Below are 24,734 nucleotides of genomic sequence, written 5' to 3'. Positions count from 1 at the left end.
TTGTTTGTATTTCACAGCAGACTGTTGAACATACCTACAGGCAGTGGTGTAACGCATGTGGCCACGAAACACATCAGAGTTGTGGTCACAGAACGATCCTGACTGAGAGGGATCGGAGACCCGTTTCAAAGCTCGTGAATCAAAATTGCTTCCAAACCCAGCAGGAATTGCATCAGGCAGTGAATGAAGGTCCATCCTAGTCTGTCAGAGAGAGAACCTTCTGACAAGAACTGTATGAAATCAACATTCAGAGTCTGTCACCTCACAAGATGCCACTACTCATGCAGGCACATAATAATGACAACAGCACAGCACACCAGGCTGAAAGAGTGTGCCACTGGTTTTATGAACACTCCCCCACACTGTTACATCTCGTCTGTCTTGTAAAGTCACCTAACTTGCATCCCATTCAAAATCTGTGGGATATAGAACAGCACGTAAAATACCGACATCAGCATCCCCACATCTGGTGGAATTGCAAGATCAAATCCTCAGCAAGTGGCTTAACCTGGATGCTGTGTACCTGCACAACCCCGTGGTCTCACTTTCTAATCAAATCCAGATAGTTTTTAGGTCCAGATGTGGAATTAGAGGGTATTAAATTTTGCTTCTTTTGTCCAGTGAGCTTAGTAATCTACAAATTTCTTCCTGCGGCATAAACTGCTCAAAGAAGAAAAATTTCATAACTGATTGTAGCATTCTTTCACACACACCTTTCAGTGTAAATGGACATATCTTAAAGAAAAGAACTAAAATGAAACTACTATAAATAAAGGTAGAAAAACGAAATTGCTTTAACATGTCAGCAGACAAAAGTATCACAAAATTTTGGTGCAAATTCCTTGTAAGGAGAACTTGCACATCATTCCAATGTACTGCTGTTATTTACACTTCAACTGTCCACTTGAATTACATGAGTAAATATCAACTTTGAAGCAATCTTGTAACAGAAAAAGTGTCACACAGTAGGTTTACACAAATACATGTCTTATTTTGCTGGTAGAAAATGCTGATAATAATTTCGTGTAAATTCTATCATTAAATCCTGTGTACATTCTGGCAATTCACCAACACAGACACCAGGTGATCCAGAGTAGCGCGTAAATGATGGAACAACTGTTTCTGGTGGTAGTACAGTGTCATCTTCAATCATGCAGCAGTCTTTGAGAACACATCGTCTGCCCTGTAGAACACAAACATGAACTTACTTTTCTGTCTTTCGAATTACATTTGCAAGTGAAATGATATACAGACAAAGCATACATGTGATAGATCATATGAAAAAAAAGATGCAGACCATTATCACTTTAAAGATCATTGGACAGATGTACAGAGCTATAAGCCTAGACTTAGTACGTCAGTGTGATGTAGAATTATGGGATCACATATTACGACCTTTTTGACCTGCCATGGTAGCCGAGAGCACTAACGCGCCACTTCCTGGACTTGGGTAGGCGCACTGGCCCCAGATCAAATCTGCCCGGCAGATTACTGACGAGGGCCGGTGTGCCAGCCAGCCTGGATGTGGTTTTTAGGCGGTTTTCCACATCCCGTTAGGTGAATACCGGGCTGGTCCCCACATTCCGCCTAAGTTCCACGGCTCGGACATCTGCACACCTTCGCACTATTCCATGGATACACTGGACACAGACAGATTGGGTACACTAATTCTGTCCCGGGGGGTACCGGGTGGTGGCAGGAAGGGCATCCAGCCGCCCCTTAAAATTAACATGCCAAATTCGATTAACCATGGCCAACCCTGTATAACCACGGAACAAGGCTCAAGCGATAGATAGATGGATAGATATTACAACCTGTTTGGAGACCAGAAATCTCATATGTGAGAATCAGCATGCAGCTATCTTCTGAAACTCAGAAAGCTATTTTCAAGGGATCCAACAATCCAGTGGATAGTGGTGCCTAGGCTAATACCATGTTCCTTGAATTCTGAAAGAAGTTCCATACAATTCTAGTGAACAACATATTATAGAACATTGGATCAACTTTGTCACTGGATTGCGGAGTTCCTAACAGATAGAACTCAGCACATTCTTCTTAAGGGGAAAATCATTTTATGTAAAACTAGCTTTGCTTTTACCCAATGCACAGTTTAAAGCCTTTATTGTACAGAATATATGTAAGTCACCTGGTGAACACAATCAGGAATTCTGTGAGGTCGTTTGTGGATGGTGCTGTTGTATAGAAACTAGAAGACATGCAGAGAACAAACACTTCGTGAATGGATTGGCACTTGACCTTGAATATTCACAAATGTAACATACCACACATAAATAGGTGCAAAGACTCATTATTGTCTGATTACGTTACTTGAGACAGTCACAATGGTACAAGGCATCTTGAGCAATTTAAAGAGCTGTAGAAATATAAAACCAGTTGTAGAAAAAGCACATGGCAGACTGAAATTCAGATTGATTCTAAGGAAAGGTAATTCATTTATCTTACAGTGCCCTTGTTTAATCAAATCTTAAATATTGCATGTCACATTGGGACCTTTACTGAGTTGGATTAACAGCAGAGAAAGGAAATATTTGAAAAAGAAAAAAAAAAAAACAACGCGTTTCATCATGGGTTTATTTAGGAAATGTTTTATCATTGCAAAGACACTCAAGTGGCTGGTTCTGCATGAGAGGCACAGTGCTGCTAAAATTCTGAGAATGCATATTACAACCAAGTAACATATTACTTTCTCCTGTATGTCTCTCACAGAAGGATCACATCAGTACCTACAGAAAAATTTGCCCTCAGCCGTCTATCACATTGACTTAGAAAGAGTATGGTCAAGGCTTTGAACTGTACTTCTTCAGTATTTTAACCATAACATGTCTTGATATGGTACGTAAATTAACCATAAGAAGAGCAGTGAAATGAGGTATAAGGAATTGGTACTGATAACTGTAAATACAACAAACTAAAAGTATGTTGGCAGTGTAAGACCTGGCTGCCATGCCTTAGGTGTTACATTGCCATCCCTCTCACTATGCAATGGGTGCTGAATACTAAAAAAAACTCAACATTTGCAGATTTTATTTTATTATTTTGTTAATTGTGGATGGACACTTTTTACTGCAGGCAACATCAATACAGCAAAGTGTGAATATGTGTAATCAACAGAAATCATTTGATTAAAACATTATCTATTGAACTTACAACAAACTAAAAAGTGATGTGAAATGCTGCCTTAAGTGCCGACATTGAACTCACAATGAAATCATTTACTGACAACTGTAATGGCATATGTTAGGTTTACAGTAAATTACATAGATCAGTGTTAATCAGTCATCTACAGCACTGACATGGATCTGAAACAAAATCATCTACTGCACATTCAAAGGCCATCTTTAGGTTTACGCCAAATGGTGTGGTGCAGTGAGAGTCCACCAATAGAACTGAATTCAAACTGATCATGTATTCTGCCACAGCTAAGAGGTAAACATGCAAATGTCTTAAAACTTCAACAGCTGTCAACCACACTATGGGCAAGACAGTGCTGAGATGTTCTAACAGTCAACAGCACTCAGGACACAGCAAGCTTAGACTACTATGGCAGTCCATTGCAGTAAAATGGAACTAATTTGCAGCATTTGTGTTGAACACATACAGCTTGAATGAGGATCTAAGCAAATAGATATATGGTACAAAATTCATTTAGTGTTGCTCATTGAGTTTCTTGTGGCGGTGTGCATGACAATCTCTTCTTGGATTACGAGTTGTGTCTCTTGGATTACGAGTTGTGTCACTTCAAATAAAAAAAACTCGATGATTTATTCGAAATGACACAGTCTGTAAAGCAAGAAAAGTGTTGAAATAATTACTGATGAAACACACTCTGTATTCATTTTATTAAGCCATAAGAGAGTGGGTTGCTGGGAGTAGAAGAAGCAAGTTCTATTCTGCACACAGACTGGCACAGGAAGAGAAATGGTTCCTGTCTCCCTCTAACAATGCCTGTACTTTAGTCTTGTAAGGAGCATCTCCTCTCACTTTTCGAAAAAGAGTTGCAGGTAATGCCCTCAATGGAGTAGATACTGCTTCAGCATTCATTCTGGTAGTAAACATATTACTCCACCCGAACAGGCCTTGGAGAAGGTCGAATGATACTGACCAATCACCAGGTTACCCTCAGCCAACAGGCATCACTGGATGCAGATATGGAGGGGCATGTGGTCAGCACACTGTCCTCCCTGCTGTTGTCAGTTTTCTTGACCAGAGCAACTACTTCTCAATCAAGCAGTTATTCAATTGGCCTCACAAGGTCTAAGTGCACCCTTCTTGCCAAAAGTGCTTGGCAGACTTGGACAGTCGCCCATCCAAGTGCTGGTCAAGTCAACAGCACAGCGCTACCACTGCAGTCATCATCACGAACACCGATACAGCAATTTTAAAATCAATGCACCATTGCCTCACTCAGCTTACACTCTTTATTCCTCTTCCATACACACCACAAAGGTCCTGATACATTTCAATTGGTTTGCAGTTTTTTGCCAAGAAAAACGTGATCACAGAGCACACCTCGCAAATGGCAGGATTTTCTATTGCAGCACATATTTTAACACATCACAAGTAGCAGAGACACAGACCACGTGCTACCACCACTAGATACGTACTGAGTGTAGGAACACTATGGCATCAATATGGCAGCTGTAGCTCTGCCCAATGCCACACTTGACCATACCGTCTGTTACTTTCTGGATAGCCGTCATATTATTCTTCCATGGGACTGTGTTAAAGACAGAATTATAAATTTCAGCACACACTGGTCATGGTCTGTTTTGGTATGTGTAATGTGAACAAGAAGATGTTTTTGCCCTGTTAATTAACTTTAAATAAGAGCCATAATTGTTGAGAATTAAATTCTGCTCTAGTGCACCAAGTACAACTTTTATGCTATATTTGTGCTCCATTTATCTATTTAGACTTAGTTTCTTGGCAAAACTTTGGTTTCTTTTCAGTTTGTGTTCATAGTAACTTTCTGATACTATCATTAAGCTTTCACTACAACAATGTTTGATTGACATTTCACAGAGTTGGGCACTAGTGATTAGCTACACACCATTCATAGTTGTTCCTCAGCCGCCACATGCTTGCTGTGTTTTGCATGCGCATGCAGAGCCTTGTCAAGTGTGACTGCCTGCATACTGGCAACACTGTCTCCAGGTACTGCAATCTGTGAGTAACAAACATATTTTATTCAAGACATAACTTGCAGTGAATCTTTCTGATTCAACATTGCCTTTTGTAACATACATCTGAAAGTTGGGCCCTTCACATTTTCAGTCCCGTAGTTGAAAGTTTGCTTTTGGTTTTGTATTTACTAATAAGTTACTTGTTACATTCGATAAACAAAGCTATGTTCTGTACCTATTAGATATCTTTTAATCACATTTACACTGAGAATAATAATCAAAATGATGAAATTATAAAAATTCAGACCCAGAGTTCTACAGATGGTATTTCATGTTTAGCACCATTCACAAGTGGAACAAGAAGAGTAAATGACAACAGTACACTGTGCTTCCTGCATCACAGCCACTTGTTGACTGGCAGAACACAGGTGAAGGTGTAGGTTAGCCTGTAAACTTTTTATTTAATGCTCCACTCCCAACTTCTAAATCTACAGAAGTTGGGAGACTTTGGTCACATGATGTTTTGTATCTAGCCACTGCCAGCATTAGCGATCTGGCAATGCTGTGTACAGCAGCACTGTAATAGCCACTGTTGAAAGCCATTTTACAGTTTGCTGTGCTGTAATGAGTTTGGGCTGTTAGTACTGGAATAGGTGATGAAGCAGTATCGGTCCAATGTAGGCATTGCCTACAACACTTTTTGGAAAAGAAAGTTCATAATCCACAGTGAGGACAGAGGCTCAGTACAAAGTCAAACTACATGCATTGCCTGAGAGAGACAGGAGACGCTATCTCTGCACTATACCTCTGCCTGTGCAAGTCCTGTGTGTAGGATAGGACATGTTTCTTCCACTCCACTCCCTCTAATAGTATTCAACAAAAAATTACATACCGTATTTCCTGTCCTCAGGGGACACCGCCTTAACATAGCACTGTCCGTTCTGTGGATCTGGAGGGCTATCCAGCGTTAGCTTAGCTACCAGAAGGGTCACCCAAACCGGACAGGCCAAAGGGGAGGAGCCAGATAAAGTGTGTCCCACAACGGCCTATTGCTCCCCCTTTCCTATCCCAAACCTGTCCTAACCATGTCCTTCTCCTATCATTTCCTGTTGTATGTATAAGACCTCAACAGCAGCAACAGCGGAGAAAGAGTCTTTCGGAACGGTGAAGCTGCCGGCCGGAAGAGGCACCTCTTCTCTTTGGGTACAAAAAGAGTACAAGTAGCGACTGTATGCCAGAGGGTGGCTACAGACAGCATCTGAATCATAGTTTGTGGCTGATTTTATGCTGGGCAACCTATTGCCTATGTGGAAAGAAATGAGAAACTACCACATTACATTCCCAAGCAGTACATGGTATGGCTCTCCATGTAAAAGATTGCGGAGTTAAAACTTCCCTCATTTGGATCCCCCAGAGGGGAACACATTGAGAGTAGACATATTGAAAGGAAGAAAGGGACAATGAAGGAAGGAAAGATAAGGATTGGTATGTGGAATGTGAGGACACCACTGCAAGCAGGAAAGTTAGAGAATGCAAAACAGGAGATGAAAAAGAACAGATTAGATGCCCTTGGTTTGTGTGAAATGAGATGGGGAGATAGAATGTGGAGATTATAAACTCTTTTACTTAGAGGAAATCAAAAGTGGTGAAAACGGAGTAGGAACACTGATAGGGCAAAAGCTGAAAAATAAGGTAATGAAGGTACAATATATTGATGGAAGACTGATGATGATACGACTGAAGGGTAGTTCAAAAGATTTGGTGTTAATACAGGTATATATGCCAACCAGTCAGCATAGAGATGAGGAAGCGGAAGAATATTACGAGAAAATACGAGAACTCACTGAAAAAGAAAATAGAAATGCCTGTATTATTATCATGGGGGACTGGAATGCAGTGGTGGGTGAAGGAAGAGATGAAGATATAGTAGGAAAATTTGGATTAGGAATAAGAAATAAGAGAGGTGAATGACTAATTAGTTTCTGTAAAGAAAATTCATTAGCAGTGGCTAACACATTATTTGAACACTACAAAAGGAGACATTACACATGGATATCAAATTTGAATAGGGAAAGATATCAGATGGACAACATACTGATACAAAAAATTTTAGGAACTGTTTGAGAATGCCAAAGCTTATTCAAAAGTGGACATAAATTCAGACCACAACCTAATAGTGGAGAAATAAAAGTGAAGTTGAAAAAAGTCTGGAGAGGTAAAGCAAAATAAAGACTAAACACAGAAAGACTCAATAAGGTAGGAAAGGCATCAGATTCAGAAAACAGATTTATGGAAAAATGGGACAGAGGTAGTGTTGATCAGTGGCGTAGCATGGTTGAAAAGGTTGGGGAGACTCTGCAGTGATTATAGGGAGACACAATGGTACAATAAACAATAATTTAAACAAATGAAACAAAATGCATCAAATAAAACAACAACAACTACTACTACCACCACCACCACCACCACCACCACTGCCACTAATAATAATAATAATAATAATAATAATAACTTGTTCAAGAAACGATGACAAATTTGTAGAACTCCAGCAGCTATAGAAAATGCACTTATATTTTCTTGTACATAAGTGCAATGCACCTGTCTATTCTTTCCACGAATAAGTCTATAACTCGGTCTACAAAGATCTTATCACAGGATAGCTCTCCAAGACGTGTCTTTTCCATTGCTAACATGCTCAAACACGACAGCCGGATGTTGGACATAGAATTCCTTAAATAATTCTTCACTCATTTAAGAGTACTCATGCTTCATTTACTGCTTGCTGTAGTTGCAGGTAGGGTCAAAACCAAATGCAGGAACTTCGTTGTCTCTTCATAAACGGAGTCTAAATAATTGTTGGCAATGTACTCTAAGAGGATTCTTGGAGATAATGTTTTTCCTCATCAGCATATATGTTACACAGTTTATTTTCAAGTTGTTCTTGTTTGAAAAAAGAGTACTGTTCTAATAATTGAAGCAGTTTCAACTTTGAGAATTCTTTTTGATAGTTTAGGAAACACTTTTCGTTCAAAAGTTCAACAAACTGAATTTGGGGAAAGTCTTGAAACCTTCTTTCCATCTGAACAATTTGCAAATCCAGTATCTCGTAAGCTAGTGTCCTGAGAGATGTCTTTTGACTATCACAGAATGATAAGTTGCCATTCAAACACAAGCCACATTACATTCCCAAGCAGTACATGGTATGGCTCTCCACGTGAAAGATTGCGGAGTTAAAACTTCCCTCATTTGGATCAACGAATGTTTCCGTTCTTAATTGTCATAAGTTTCTCAAAACAATTCTTATTTCGTCGTGGCAAGCAGTTATACTGACAGATTTTGAGTGAAGAACACTAAAGAGATGATCAACATAAACAAAGCACCCTCGGTAGAAGCACAGCAAGTAGACAAACGTAGGATCACCCATCCGTCGTTTCATTCCCACAGCACAGCTCAAAGATTCTGGGTCCCACTGAGAGTCTGTATCATCAAATATATAATTAAAAACACTATATAGCCCTGAGAAATGAATAGATGTTGTTGAAACTGCCCTAGAACAAAAGTTCCAGCGAGTGTTGCTCGCATGTGACAGTTTAAATCCTTTCTCAGTTAGCAATACAGTTCGTTTTGATGATCTGCTGAAAACCGAATGGAATGCAGTAAGATAACTTACAAACATGCATACTTGTCGTATGATTTTGGAGGCGTGTAACAGTACCAAATTCAGTTGTTGTGTGTAACAATGAATAAACAGCGCATACGGACAGAACTGCTTCACCAATTGTTGTAGTCCTCTTTCTCTGCCCACCGTTACTGAAGCGCCATCATATGTTTGACTAACCACTTTTCCTTTCACATTCCATTCTTTCAATACTGCATGAATAATGTTTGACAAACCTTCAGCAGTTTTATCTCCAGAAACATCGTAAAAGCCAACGAATCTTTCCTCAATTTTGTCTGGAATACAGTACCTGAATATTATACTCATTTGACTCTTGCATGACACGTCTAATGTTTCATCAGCTTTAATCGAAATGAAAGTGCAGTTCTCAATTTCAGATTTTATTTTCTTATTAACTGCCAGAGTTATCATTTCTATTACATCATTCTGTATATCTGGAGAAGTTCCTTTAAAGGTTGAAGATGATGACAGATGGTCTTGGATTAACTGCTCTCCTTGAGCTACTATATCCAACAGTTTCAGATAGTTACCTTTGTTGCTGGAGGATTCGTCTTCTCGATGGCCGCGAAAGGCTAGTTCTTGTTTACAAAGAAATACAATTGCCTGAATAAGACGAGCCAATACTCTCCTGCTGGATGCAACTTGTTTGTTGTATTTTATTGCTGTCAGACGAGCGGCTTCAGAAAGGGCATGCTCAATTCTACTTTGCCCAATAACTGAAATGATTCTTTTTCTGCAGGTGACATTTTGATATCTGATGAATTTGTGCTTTCCTGTCAAAGTTCTTTATTGTACAAATGCCCTCATTGCATCATTCCTTTTCACCACCAAACAGAAGACATATATAACAGTATACGGTAATATATTATTGACTGCATTCGCAGTCAGCCAAGCATACTTTTCGTACCAAGCCGTCTGAAAAGTGTGTTTTTGTTTGGCTTCACTTAAAACTTAACTGAGTATAGGAGTAGGTCATTTGTCCTTCAATTCTCACTTTTTTTCGTACGTTAATGTAGAAAAAGGTGTTTTTAATAAAAATTCTATAAGGTGTTCAGTTGCTGGCTCACTCATGTTGGTTACACAACGAAAATATGCACTAAAATCATACAAGAATGACTATGAACACAAACTGCACGACTTCACTTCTGTGTTAAAATCCAGCATAGAAGCGGCAGAGACTAATCTCCATACCTGCTAGCAAGTGCAGTGTGCCTGCCTTCATGGAAGAGGGGAAGTGGAGGGGAGCCGAGAATGCCACTAACGCTCAGATGCACACAGCCAGGTAAGGGTAGGGAGGCAGAGGCAGAGACTGAGAGCAGTCGAGTCTCAAGCAGGCAGATACAACAATACTCAGAGTGCGGCAGCGCGGGCTACAAAGCTGATGTCTTCGCACATTTAGTGCTCTTAGTAGAAAGTTGTTTATATTTTTGTTGTGAATTACTATTGCATCTTTTTTAAGCACGAATACAGGGGAGACTAAGTCTCAAAGTCTCCCCTCACACTACGCCACTGGTGTTGATGAAAGTGTTAATGACAAATGGATAAAAATGAGGGAAAGACTCATGGACTCTGCCAAATAAGTACTAGGAATTAGAGTATCCAATAGTACCAGGAAAGAATGGATAACAAAATACATGTTGAAAAAGATGGAAGAGTGGAGAAAGTGGAAAAATGTAGGAACTGAAGAAGGCAAAAAGAGATACAGGAAACTGAATAATGAATTAAGAAGAGAAGCTGAAGAAGCAAGGGGAAAATGGATGAAATAGAAATGTGACAAAACAGAGAAAATGGAGAAAGAGGGAAAGTATGAAATGATTTAAAGACTGGCTAGTGAGATAGTTTTTGAATGTAAAAGAAAGAGGAATGAGATGGAAATAGAAAGAGCGGATGGTACTCCAGCAGAAGAACCACAGGAGGTTTTGAACAGATGGCAAGAATATATTGAATGTCTGTATAAGGGGGATGAAGTACAAAGCGAAATTAAGGCTGAAGAGGAGCAATATGTGCCGGAAGTTAGAAAGAGATTCACCATCTTGGAAGCAGAAGTAGAAAAGGTGCTGAAGGAGATGAAGAATAGGAAGGTATGTGGAATTGATGACTTGCGTGCAGAACTGTTGAAGAGTCTGGGAAACAAGGCAAGAAAAGAAATAGTCTACCTATGTAATGAGATATATGACAAAGGGGAATGGCCTGACGACTTCCTTGCAACAGGTATGATAGCAATAGATAAAAAGAGAAATACTAAAAAATGTGAAGAGCATAGGACCATCAGTCTAATGTCTCATGCAGCTAAAGTGCTGCTGAGAATGTTGAATAGGAGGCTATATGGCACACTGGATAGAGGGATTGCAGAGGAGCAGTTCAGATTTAAAAGAGGAAATGGAACAAGAGATGCTATTGGCCTGTTAAGAACTATAGGGTAAAGATATATGGAAAAAGATAGAGAAATATTTGCTGGTTTTATATATTTAGAAAAGGCTTTTGACAGAGTTCAGTGGAACAAGCTGGTGGATATTTTGAAGAGGAAAGGTGTAGATTGGCAAGAGAGACAACTGATACAGAATCTGTATCTACACCAGAAAGTAAGGGTAAGGATTGGAAATGAAATGTCAGAAGGACGCAGCACTAGACGAGCTGTTAGACAAGGTCGTTGCCTTTCCCCACTGTTGTTTAACGCCTGTCTTGGAGAGATTATTGAGAAAGCCTTAGATGGGAAAAGAGGAATATGTATTGGTGGAAAGAGAATAGAATGTATAAGGTTTTTCTGATGACATGGTATTAGTGGCAAAAAGTGAGCGGACAGTGAATAACATGCTGAAAGACCCGAATGAAGCTTGTGTGGAATATGGGATGCAAATAAACACAGCAAAAACAAAGAGTACGATCATCAGTACAAGGCACAGACTGTCCAATATTAAAATAGGACAAGCTACCATTAGTCAGGTAAGTGCATTCATATATCTTGGAAGCACAATAACTAAAGATCTGAGATGGCACCATGAGGTAAAAACTCGAATTACCGCAGCGAAGGAGGCATTCAACAAAAAGAGGAGACACTTATGTTGCAAATTAGAGGAAGGTCTAAGGAAAAGGCTTGGCAAATGTTTTGTCTGGAGTGTGGCACTATATGGGGCAGAAACATGGACTCTGAGACAAGAGGATGAAAAAAGGTTAGAAGCATTGGAGTGGAGGAGAATGGAGAGGATAGACTGGATGGAAAGAGAAAGTAATGAAAGAGTACTGGAAAGGGTTTGTAAGAGAAAATATCTGCTGAAGGTTATAAGAGAAAGGTAAAATAACTGGTTGGGACATTCATTGAGAAGGGAGTGCTTGCTAGCAGATACTTTGGAAGGACTGGTTTGTGGGAGAAGACTGAGAGGAAGAAGGAGATACAAGATGATAGATGACATAAAGGGAAGAGGAAATTATGCGGACCTGAAGAGGATAGCAGAAGACCAGACAGCCTGGAAAACTACTATGTGAAAAACCTGCCTTTTGGCAGAACACTAATGATGATGATGATGATGATGAATTTCCTGTAACATAAAAAAATATTGTGTTTCATTAGTAATTATTTCAATATGGAATAACTATATTTGCTTAGATCTTCATTCATTCTATACAGGTTAAAAACAAGTTTGATTGCAATGGACTGCCAGCGTAGTCTGAGCCCACTACATCCTAAGTGCTGTTGAGTGGCACAGCAGGTCAGCACTGACGTGCCCAAGGATTAGCTGACTGCTGTAGAAGTTTTGAGACATCATTTATTTATTTTCAGAAATACTTTCCAACATACACTGAATCCTTAGTTATGAAATTTATTGAAGTATGCCAACTATTTGGAAAACAAGCACTAATGTAGAACACTACGCTGTCAACTAATGTTTGTAACTTTATACCATACTCACAATAACACAGTTTTTGCCGATGTAAACGTATGAACCAACATTTGCTGCATTTACCACTGAGCGTTCGCCAACAAACACATGATCACCCATGTGTATTGGGAAAAAGGCCACACTGTAATTAAAGTGATATTTATTAGTTCACTGAATTAACAATGATTCACACACATGTATATGCTACTGTTATAAACAGATGATTAAGACATACCAAATTTACAAAGATCTTAAAAGAATATGGAACATGTTTTCATCCTATGACAGTAGTGTTCAATATGACCAAGAAGTGAGGCCTTTTAGTGTTCAATGGCTATAACATGTGCTCATGACAATCTGTGTACCACTGGGCTCCAAATCAATTTTAACATCGTAGATATCTCATACAAGACATAATATACACTCCTGGAAATGGAAAAAAGAACACATTGACACCGGTGTGTCAGACCCACCATACTTGCTCCGGACACTGCGAGAGGGCTGTACAAGCAATGATCACACGCACGGCACAGCGGACACACCAGGAACCACGGTGTTGGCCGTCGAATGGCGCTAGCTGCGCAGCATTTGTGCACCGCCGCCGTCAGTGTCAGCCAGTTTGCCATGGCATACGGAGCTCCATCGCAGTCTTTAACACTGGTAGCATGCCGCGACAGCATGGACGTGAACCGTATGTGCAGTTGACGGACTTTGAGCGAGGGCGTATAGTGGGTATGCGGGAGGCCGGGTGGACGTACCGCCAAATTGCTCAACACGTGGGGCGTGAGGTCTCCACAGTACATCGATGTTGTCGCCAGTGGTCGGCGGAAGGTGCACGTGCCTGTCGACCTGGGACCGGACCCCAGCGACGCACGGATGCACGCCAAGACCGTAGGATCCTACGCAGTGCTGTAGGGGACCGCACCGCCACTTCCCAGCAAATTAGGGACACTGTTGCTCGTGGGGTATCGGCGAGGACCATTCGCAACCGTCTCCATGAAGCTGGGCTACGGTCCCGCACACCGTTAGGCCGTCTTCCGCTCACGCCCCAACATCGTGCAGCCCGCCTACAGTGGTGTCGCGACAGGCGTGAATGGAGGGACGAATGGAGACGTGTCGTCTTTAGCGATGAGAGTCACTTCTGCCTTGGTGCCAATGATGGTCGTATGCGTGTTTGGCGCCGTGCAGGTGAGTGCCACAATCAGGACTGCATACGACCGAGGCACACAGGGCCAACACCTGGCATCATGGTGTGGGGAGCGATCTCCTACACTGGCCGTACACCACTGGTGATCGTCGAGGGGACACTGAATAGTGCACGGTACATCCAAACCGTCATCGAACCCATCGTTCTACCATTCCTAGACCGGCAAGGGAACTTGCTGTTCCAACAGGACAATGCACGTCCGCATGTATCCCGTGCCACCCAACGTGCTCTAGAAGGTGTAAGTCAACTACCCTGGCCAGCAAGATCTCCGGATCTGTCCCCCATTGAGCATGTTTGGGACTGGATGAAGCGTCGTCTCACGCGGTCTGCACGTCCAGCACGAACGCTGGTCCAACTGAGGTGCCAGGTGGAAATGGCATGGCAAGCCGTTCCACAGGACTACATCCAGCATCTCTATGATCGTCTCCATGGGAGAATAGCAGCCTGCATTGCTGCGAAAGGTGGATATACACTGTACTAGTGCCGACATTGTGCATGCTCTGTTGCCAGTGTCTATGTGCCTGTGGTTCTGTCAGTGTGATCATGTGATGTATCTGACCCCAGGAATGTGTCAATAAAGTTTCCCCTTCCTGGGACAATGAATTCACGGTGTTCTTATTTCAATTTCCAGGAGTGTATGTCTCACTGATAATGAGCTGTATGCTAGAATACCATTCTGAAAATTATATATATCTTACATGCATGTCATGGTATACAGCAAGATGTCTTTTAACAAATACTTACAAGTTGCAGCACACCAGGCATACAAGATTTTCATAATATGTATCATCTGGAACTAATAATCTAAAGTAGTCAATCAGATGTCAGAACTTTGTCGCACCCTTAGTCATCATATCAGTTGTATGATCTCTTAAGATATTTTCCACAAATATTTTAGTTCAGTCAGTCTCCTCTCTAACAGAAAATGGTTGATGTGACCCTTATATTAACTTATTTTTGGCAAATCTATCACTCCTTTATTGTCACGCAAAAGACAGATAGCACTATCTTCAAAAAATGGAGATGAACTCATTAATCTTTGCAGTTATAATGTCTTATAGACATGATGAAGTCAATGCCAGGTGCTGAAAGAACTACTGTTCGTTGTTCCTGGCTGTTCCAGAACATGATTGCTCCATATTCTGTTGCATATTTTTCATCTTCAGAATCTTCTTCCCAATCTACATCACAATATTTAACCATGTGGAGGCCATCTTCTTTCGTGCCTTTGATCACTTTGAGATAATCCCAAATCATCTACACTGCTCACCATACCAGGATTATTGCTGGATGGACTTATAACAACAGCATATATACAAGATTCAGTCTGGTCACAGAACTGTGCATGTCTGAGATTACAAACAGGTTCTCTATAAAGATAATTCCTCGTTGCTCCTCTTTGGTCTTCTGTTTTAAAGCCAAATCAATGGGCAAGGGGTTGATTTTTGCATTGTGGTACTGAGATAAAATTACAGTATTTCATCCTGTGCTTACCCAGAATTTGCTTCACATAATGAGCCCTCTCTCATAATGCCTTAGCAGGTCCCAATTTCCCAGGATCCACAAATTCGAATTTTTCATCCAGCTTCTCTTGAAAATTGTTCTCCTGTTAGGAATCATTAAAAAAAAATCTGTGTCAATTACGATGTGGACATTTTCTTTGTTCAATTTCCATTATAAACACAAGGATCTGCACTTGATCTCTTGAAATTCAGAGTTATCAGTATTACATCCAGCATAAGTCTCCAGCAATGGCCTCCTCGGTTCAAACCACAAATTACCTTTTTCAGTGTGTTGTCACTTATATCTTTAATTCTTTTACTAATTAAACTGAATTCCATAATTTTCCCAAGAGCGTGCAGCTCTACTGTATGGTTAAAAAATGATAGCGTCCTATTGGCTAAAATATTCCAGAGGTAAAATATTTTCCAAATTGTATCTCCATGTGGAGACTACTCAGGAAGTCACTAACAGCAAAAGCAAAACTGGCATTCTACGGGTCGGAGCATGAACTCTTGGATCCCTTAGTCGGGCAGGTAGGCTAGAAAATTTAAAAAATAAAATGGATAAGTTGAAGTTAATAAGACTTATGGTCTGGTGTGTACACAGTTACAAACACAAAATCTGACAGGGGTAATGCTGGAGTAGGTCTAATGATGAATAACAAAGCAGGAATATGGGTAAACTCCTATGAACAGCAAAGTAAATGCATTATTGTAGCCAAGTCAGACATGAAGCCAACACCCACAACAGAAGTACAAGTTTGTATGCTGATTATATCCCCAGATTATGAAGAAATAGAAAGAATGTATGACCAGGTAAAAGAAATTATTCAGATAGTTAAGAGGGAGGAAGATTTATTTGTGCTGGGGAAATGGAATTCGATAGTTGGAAGAGGAAGAGAAGGACAGATAGTAGAAGTATATGGACTAAGTGCTTGAAATGGAGGAGGAAGCCACCTAATAGAATTTTACACATCACTAACACTTGGATCAAGGACCATTAAATAATACTGCATTTAAGGAAGGGCCTGGAGGGGTGGGAAGCTTCCAGATTGATTATATAATGCTAAGATAGAGATTTCAGAACCAGATTTTACACTGTAGGACATTGCCAGGAGCAGACATGGACTCTGACCACAATTTACTTGTTATGAACTGCAGATTAAAACTGAAGAAATTGCAGAAAGATATGAAATTAAGGAGATGGGACCCTGATAAACTGACAGAACCAGAGATTACTGAGATTTTCAAAAGGAACATTAGGCAACATTTGACTGAAATAGGGGAAAGGACTAAAGCAGAAGAGGAACAGGTAGTTTTGAGAGCTGAAACTGTGAAGGCAGCAGAGATTTACAGACAAAGAGAGGAGGCCTAGTACAAAGCCTCATATATTATAGGATTTAAATGATGAAAGGGAAAACATAAAAATGCAGCAAATGAAGCAGGCTAGAGGAAAGATGCAAAACTATACAAACATTTATAACTTGGAGAAAGATAGATAGCACCTATAGCAAAATTACAGAAGCCTTTGGAAAAAAGGGATGCAGCTGTATGAATATCAACAGCTCAGACAGAAAACCAATACAAAGCAAAGAAGGGAAAGCTGAAAAGTGGAAGGAATATATAGACAGCCTACACGAGAGAAATGAACTTGAGGGCAATTTTATAGAAAGGGAAGAGGAAGTAGATAAAGATGAGATGGGAGAAATGATACTACAAGAATAATTTAATAGAACACTGAAAGATGGATGGAGGGCTAACCATGACAAAACTTTTCTACCTGGGGTGCAAAATTTATAGACAAAATACTAGACTTCAAGAGGAATGTAACAATTCGAACTCCAAAGAAGTCAGAGGCTGACAGGTATGAATATTACCAAACTATCAGTTTAATATGTCATGGTCGCAAAATACTAACATGATTCTTTACAGAAAAGGGAAAAAAAAGCTGGTAGAAGTCGATCTCAGGAAAGATAAATCTGGATTCCAGAGAAATTAAGGAACATGCAAGGCAATATTGACCCTACAGCTTCTCTTAGAAGATAGGTTAAGGAAAGGCAAGCCTAATTTTCTAGCTTTGGACAATGCTGACTGGAATCGTTGGTTTGGTTGGTTCATTTGGGGGAGGGGACCAAAAACTGATTGGAATACTCTCTTTCTTATTCTAACGGTGGCAGGGGTAAAACACACAGGGAGCGAAAGGCTGTTTGCAACCTCACAGAAACCAGATGGCAATCATGAGAGTTGAGGGGCATGAAAGGAAACCAGTGATTGAGGGTAGAGAAGGGAGTGAGACAGCTGTAGACTATCTCTAATGTTATTCGATCTGTACACTGAGTAAGCAGTACAGGAAACCAAAGAAAAATTTAGAGAAGAAGTTAATGTTCAAGGAGATGAAATAAAAACTATGAGATTTGCCAGTGACATTGTAATTCTGTCAGAGTTATCAAAAAACTTGCAAGACCATTTGAATGGAATGGACAGTGTCTTGAAAGGAATATATAAGAGGAACCTCAACAAATGCAAAACAGGGGTAATGGATTGTAGTCAAATCAAATCAAGCATTGCAATGGAATTAAATTAGGAAATGAGACATGAAAGTAATAGATGAACTCTGCTATGTGGGCAGGAATCATAAATTTAGTGTTGGATAAAAATGTGGTGGGTAATAATTATGGAGGGCGGCAAGAAATGAATACAGCAGCAAGGTTCAAATGAATGTAGATTGCAGTAGTTGCTTACAAAGGATATAGGGAGAGAAGCATCAAATCAGTCTTTGGACTGCAGACCACAACAACAACAATTTTCATCAACAAAGTAACCATAAAGAATTGTAGTAATTACATGCTAACAATCAATATCTAAATCATATCTTATAGCAAGTCCAAACAATCTGAGTAAATTATACATTATCATTGGTGCATATGTTTCATCAGATGCTAAACCTTTCTTTCAAGCACTTTCTTTGTTGATAAGATTCACTTTACACTTTATAGCATATAACATGTCTTTGAAATCTTTCTTGGTTTTGAAAAATCAATCTGGCATTGATTGCGTCCCTTCTTTCATATGCTCAGTTTTATCCATTTGACACTAATTACTCATGTATTGCTTGAAGCCATTTGTCAGAATCTTCCAACTGTAAAGCTTCATCCAGCATCAATGAATCAAAGGCAGACAAATCACTAGAAGAAAAAAATTTTAAAAAATAAAACCTACTCATCCCTTTTGATAGATTTTCACAGTGACTAAATTAGCTGAGGTGACTCAACATTTTTACTATCTCAATTCTTCTATGTTGAAACTTCCTGGCAGACTGAAACTGTGTGCTGAACTGAGACTTGAACTTGATGATGATGACGAGTATTTTAGGTGAGGGGCAAGCAACATCTTTGTCATCAGTGCCCTGACGAATTGTCAGCATGCCAATCTCATGGGTGGGGACAAAGGCTATTTATAATGTATTAAAATCGGTCTCCCTTCCCTACAAATTTAGGGATGTGGCCTGATAGTTCACAAAACGTTACCACTCTTGTAACACTGGAATCAATATTGGCGAGGATGGTGGGCAGCTCTCCATCAAGATTGAGGGCTGCCCTGATATCAGTATATAAGGCACACATCACCAAAATATGCTGAACTGGAAGTGGCATGCCACAAACCTCGCCTCCCACTGCAGGAGGAAGCTACGTGTTAAAGGGCTATGTCCTATGTGCAGCCTGGTAAGCAAAACCTCCTTCCAGCGGTGAGGCTGACATGAAGTATGCCATGCCTGTGTGGTCGATTTGAGTGACCACAGTCTGTTTTCTGTCATCTTAAACAATTCAGTCTCCCACTGATGTATGATGCGTCTGTCAGACAATGAGATCACAGCATGAATGGAATGGGGGACTGACAGACACCACTATCCCGACATGCTTCCTTGGCATTTTGTCAGCCATGTCGTTTCTCTGTATCCCAATGTGGACAGGTACCCAGCAAACGATCACCCCTTGCCACAGTGTTGGAGCCACTCTAAGGAGTCACGGATGAGCTGAATCAACTAGTGTACTAGATATATCTGGTGAAGTGCTTGTAGTGCACTAAGCGAGTCGGAACAGACAAGAAACCTTATCCGGTGATGTCTGAATCCTCTCCAGTGTCACCATAATGCCATATAGCCCCGCATCATAATTTGTAAACTGTTCCGGAAGACACACTGTCAGGAAAAACAGTGGAACAACCGAGGACATTTTCTTGCTGGGATCCATCTGTATAAACAACGATAAAACTGTGGTATGTACCTAAAATGGAAGAAAACAAAGTTGTAAACACGAAATCTGGAGTATACGTTTTCTTGTATCACATCAAGCTTAAAATCACTTTGAGCTCTGAAGACATCAAGGCGGAACATGTTCCATTCCTGGCTATGTATTCAGAGGTCTGATAGATCTGGATCTTTTAGACAGACAGCAGCACTTATCCTGAATGGCTTCGTCGCATAGGGCCCATTCCTGAACAGCCATTCAAAGCTGGGTTGGCCCACTGCACCAAATGCCAATGACTGAGATGATGCTGATATTTTCAGTGCTTATGTGCCAAAAGGATATGTTGCCAAATCCTGAGTGGTAGTCCACCAGCCTCTGCACACAGACTCTGAACATCACTGGTCCAAAAGGCTCCAGTCGATATCCAAATGCCCTCACAGTGGATAGCGTCTAACATCTTGAGGTAGGAACTACAGGCTGATCCATAGACCAAACTGTCATAATCTAAGCTGATCGAACAGATGCCCTATAAAACTGCAGGAGACCAGACCTGTTACCATGCTTTTCCGTTAAGGTACTTCACAATATTCAATAACTGAAAGCCCTTTGTTCATAGGTCTTTCAGGTGTGAGCCAAGTTTATTTTGAGTTAAATAATAAACCCAAAAAGTGACCAGTTTCCTGAAAATGTAAAATATTATCCCCCTTTGTGAGTACTAGTCAGTTAAAACTTCAACAAGCACAGTTAAAACTGACACACACAGTCTCCTCCGGAGAGAACAGTAAACCAGTTGTTTTGGCCCAGATTTCCAGCCTCTTGATCGTCAGCTGTAGCTGCCTCGTCATCACTGTAAGATTGGAGGAAGAGTAGAAGATTGCAAAATAAACCACAAAAAAAGAGCATTTGACAGGGCTTCTAAATGCAGAGAAAATGCCTTGATAACAATGGCAAACAATATGACACTGAGTATACTGCCTTGGCGGACCCCATTCTCTTGAACATAGCTGTCAGACAAAGCATCACCAATGCAATATCGAAAGTGCCAGTCCTCGAGGAAGGATTGGATAAGAAGTGGCAGACGTCCACGTAGTCCCTATTAATTAAGTTGGTGAAGGATGTTGTACCTCCAAGTGGTACTGTATGCTATTTCAAATCAAAAAATACACAAACCAAATGGTTTTGGCATAAGAAGGACTCCTGTATCGCCATCTCCAGTAGAATCAAATTGTCGTGGGTGGAATGGTAGTGTCTGTAACCACACTGGGAGTGGCTCACGTAACCTCAGGATTCTAGCAGCCAGACGAGGCAGCGGTTGACTGTGTGTTCAAGAGTCTTATCCATGCAATTGGTAAGGACTACACTCCGGTAACTGTTAGGGGTGCTAAGGCCCTTGCATGGTATCCATAATGAAATTAATACTGCCTCCTTCCAGGTAGTGGGGTATAGTCCATCAACTGGATCTGAGTGAAATGAGAGGCGCTGTCCTTTCACTTCAGGGCACAGATGACAGAGCATGGCATACTGAATCTCATCAGGTCCTGGAGCAGTGTCTCTGGCTGTTGACAGAGCTGGTTCCAGTTCCCACATGGAGAATGGAAGGTTGTAGACTTCATTATGTGAGAATAAATAGAGCTTCCTCATCCCCACTGTGCTAAAACACCTGAAACACAAGAGCTTGGCTGGGCAACTTAGTGACTGTAAAAAAAGTGTTCAGCTAAAACCTGAGCCATATCTTAGGTGCGTCCACCAAGACTCAATTTCTCAACAAGGCCATGAGGGGACGCGTACTGCCCTTGTCTGAAATCCCCAAAATTGCGCAGTGGATGTGGATCAATTAATGGAAGTCATGAATTCCTTCCAGACACACATCTTACATTCTTTTATCACTTGCCTCCCATGTGCTCTCCCAGATCTGAAGGCAGGAAGGTTTTCTGTAGTTGGATAGTGTTTGAAGTTCCGTAGAGCTGTTTGTCTGGCTCTGACTTCAAATCAACAGTCATCATTCCGCCAAGGTACAGGTCGTCATTTGAGGTGGTTGCTAGACTTGGGGTGGACTCTTGTGGTAGCCCATTGGATCTCACAAGTGATATGGGCCACCACCTCCTATGCACAATCCTTTCGTTAAAAAATAACCTGTCAGCTATACAGCAACCAATTTGCCCTTTAAACCGTCCACCTTCATGGTCTCCTATCGACCACTATCCGAGTGGCAGACGGATCCACACTGGGAAGTGGTCACTAGAATGTAAATCTGTAGCCACTTACCACTGAACCATGTCCACAATAGCTGGGGAGCAAAAACAAAGGTCTAAGGCCAAAAAAATCTCTTTAGCTGTGGAAAAGTTGTCACCTGATCTGAGCTCAAAAGGCAGATATTCTCAAAATGGAAAGTCACTCGATAATATGACTCCTGGAGCAAGTGACAGCTGAGCCCCACAACACATTGTGTGCACTGAAGTCCCCCACAAGGAGGAATGGGCGTGGGAGTGCCCAAAAGTATCATCAGGTGGCAGATGTAAGGAATGCATTGTGGCATTAGAACTTTCATGGCGGGTGCTTGCATGGAAATTGTAAGATGGATAGGAGACTAGTGGCATCTGTCTTCAATGAAAACAGACATTCCACCTTTAGCCCTATCTCCTGTAATATTGTCCCTCCTGTAAGGCTGGTGACCCTTTGATGTATATGTGTTGGTGACTTTAAAATGAGTTTTTTTGTACGTTTTCTCCTGGACCAGGACCTGTTATTCTTCCAAATGTTATCGGTATCCATTTAAATACCACTGCAACACAGCAGTCCTGTGAGACTACTGATTGTTTTTTATTTTTCCAGTCTTTGATCACAATATCAGTTCTTTAGACGATGACCGGTTTCAGTCCGTAATGATCATCTTCAGATCTACAATATACCTTACTTGATGGTTCATGTCGAGAACAGTAGGTATTTGCCTTACTTCCATACATCAGTCGCTCTAATCCTGTAACTGATTATGCTACCTATTCATGGAATGTATAGCCAGGCTATATAATTTTATTTATTGACTGTTAATATATTGTTTAAACGTTTTATGTGGGAGACATATCACGTTGCATGTAAAGCCCTCTAGTGGTGAAGTTCTTAAGATCAGTGCACGCCTACATAACAGCCTGGCGGCCGACGCAACAGAGGGCGCTGATCATTGATCTGTCCTTTTCTCAGCTGTCATATAGACATTTTAGCTTTCATAGCCAATTTACAGGTTGCTACAGGCAATGTATTATGTATATTAATTGTTGACCATATATTCACCATAAAAAAAGATCGGTCCTGTTCTCTTCATATATTTCCATTTAATAATTTTATATGGCTAACTGTATTTGTCTTTTAATGTATCGCAATTGGTTTCCATGATAGTTATCAATTTTAAAAGTTGCTACATGTATTTTACCTTTTGTGTTTGTTATCAGATTATGTTTTTTTGCATAAATGACGACTACATCTAAGCCCACAGTAGCGACATCTAGGGAGAATGCAGGCAAACAGATATCTGGCAGCTACTGTACCTCAGTAGCCAATTGCAATAATGACTGTGTGGACGATGTGGCCTATTCTACACCTTAATTTTAGATATATGTGACGATGCTGTGCTGATTATATTTATATGTTTTGACGATGCCATTATGGCCTTATCACTTTAGAACATGGTGTAAAAAAGGTACGTTTTACCATATTTTATTTATGCATTTCCCTAGTTGTATGATAGTATACTGTGATACGTATTGCTGTATTATGCTGAAAGACACACTGTTCACTAGGTGTATGTATTTGTATATTGTAAATCTGAAGATGATCATTACGGACTGAAACCGGTCATCACCTAAAGAACTGATATTGTGATTAAAGACTGGAAAAATAAAAAACATTTGTCAGTATTGGATCACTGTTTGTATACGCGGCCATGTCGCAGTTGGTAAGACTACTGATTAGTGATGGTTGTTAGTCTTGTCTTACTCCCTCAGAAGCAGTGATTTATCTGGCAGGTCACAAGGAATGTTAGCTGGTGCCCAGCTCTCTGGTTTCTCCAATTGGGAATCCATGTTCTCAAGAGTAGGAATCCATGTTCTCAAGAGTGAAGTCTCCATCAGAGAGAGAGAAAGAGAGAGAGAGAGAATCCAAAGGTTTAACTGCCACTTACTTCAACATTGAATTACTTTTTTTGAAAGAAGTTTTTTCTTACTTATGGGAGGCGTCAGCTGCTTGGATTGAGAAGACAACTTAGTAAGCTTCTGATGGTGGGCAGCAGTAAGTGGCTTAGGCTGTAAGCCCATTGCTGACGGCTTCCAAATGATTTCTGGTTCAAGTTCCCCCACAGGTACACTGACAAGTGCATATGTTCGTAATTGAATCTGTGGTCTGAGTTTGTGTGCAGGCATCACACTTGCCAACTGGCTTCTTAAGGCCAGGTGCAAAAGAAGTAGCAAAAACCAGAGGTTGCACAGCTTTGAAACCTTTTTTAGCTTCACCATAGGATGTGCATCTTGTGACTTTCAACTCCTGAATTATCCTTTCATTATAACCCTCACGCTTTTTGCTCCATACTGGATGATTCCTGGAGCAAATAATACATTTTGGAGGAAGTGTACAAGAATTGCTGATTCATGACCAGAGCCTCGAAAATTTCTGCACAAAGTCCTCCCATTACATCCCATAGTCGTGTGGCCAAATTTCTAACATTTGAAGCATCGCATCGGGTTAGGAACAAATGGGCGAACCTGAAGACGGATATACCTGCAAGGGTGTGTTCAGGTAATTCTGGAGTGCTAAATGTTAGAATAAATGTTGCAGATTTTTCCAATGTGCCATTGACTCTCCTCATATAGTTCTGTCCTTCCATGATGCCCATATTTTTCCGTAATTCCACAGGTTCCATCTCCATTATACTGGAGCAGATAACCATGCCTTTACAAAAGTTAAAGGTGTTATGCAACTCAGCCTTGACTGGGTAGTCACCTAAGGCCTTAGATTCCAAAAGCTTAGAGACTTTGTTTGAATTAGCAGTTTCATTAGAAGCGTTCCATTACAAAGTCATTTGATGTTT

At 40.7% G+C, this 24,734-nt stretch overlaps 1 protein-coding gene across 1 annotated transcript in view; it reads right to left on the bottom strand.

Annotated features, from left to right (window-relative positions):
- Positions 1-771: 771 nt before the first annotated feature.
- The window catches only part of LOC124776305 (dynactin subunit 5), a 45,761-nt gene continuing 21,798 nt past the window's right edge, over positions 772-24,734 (bottom strand). The window contains exons 3-4 of the mRNA XM_047251237.1: positions 12,732-12,843; positions 772-1,183 (exon numbers count right to left, since the gene is read on the bottom strand). Of these exons, the coding sequence (XP_047107193.1) occupies positions 989-1,183; positions 12,732-12,843 (307 nt within the window). The 3' untranslated portion in view covers positions 772-988. The remainder of the gene's footprint in view (positions 1,184-12,731; positions 12,844-24,734) is intronic.

This window comes from Schistocerca piceifrons, chromosome 1 (genome assembly GCF_021461385.2).
Source record: "Schistocerca piceifrons isolate TAMUIC-IGC-003096 chromosome 1, iqSchPice1.1, whole genome shotgun sequence".
Lineage (NCBI taxonomy): Eukaryota > Metazoa > Arthropoda > Insecta > Orthoptera > Acrididae > Schistocerca > Schistocerca piceifrons.
The sequence above is the reverse complement of the archived record's forward strand: the minus strand, read 5'-3'. Positions and strand labels throughout refer to the sequence as shown.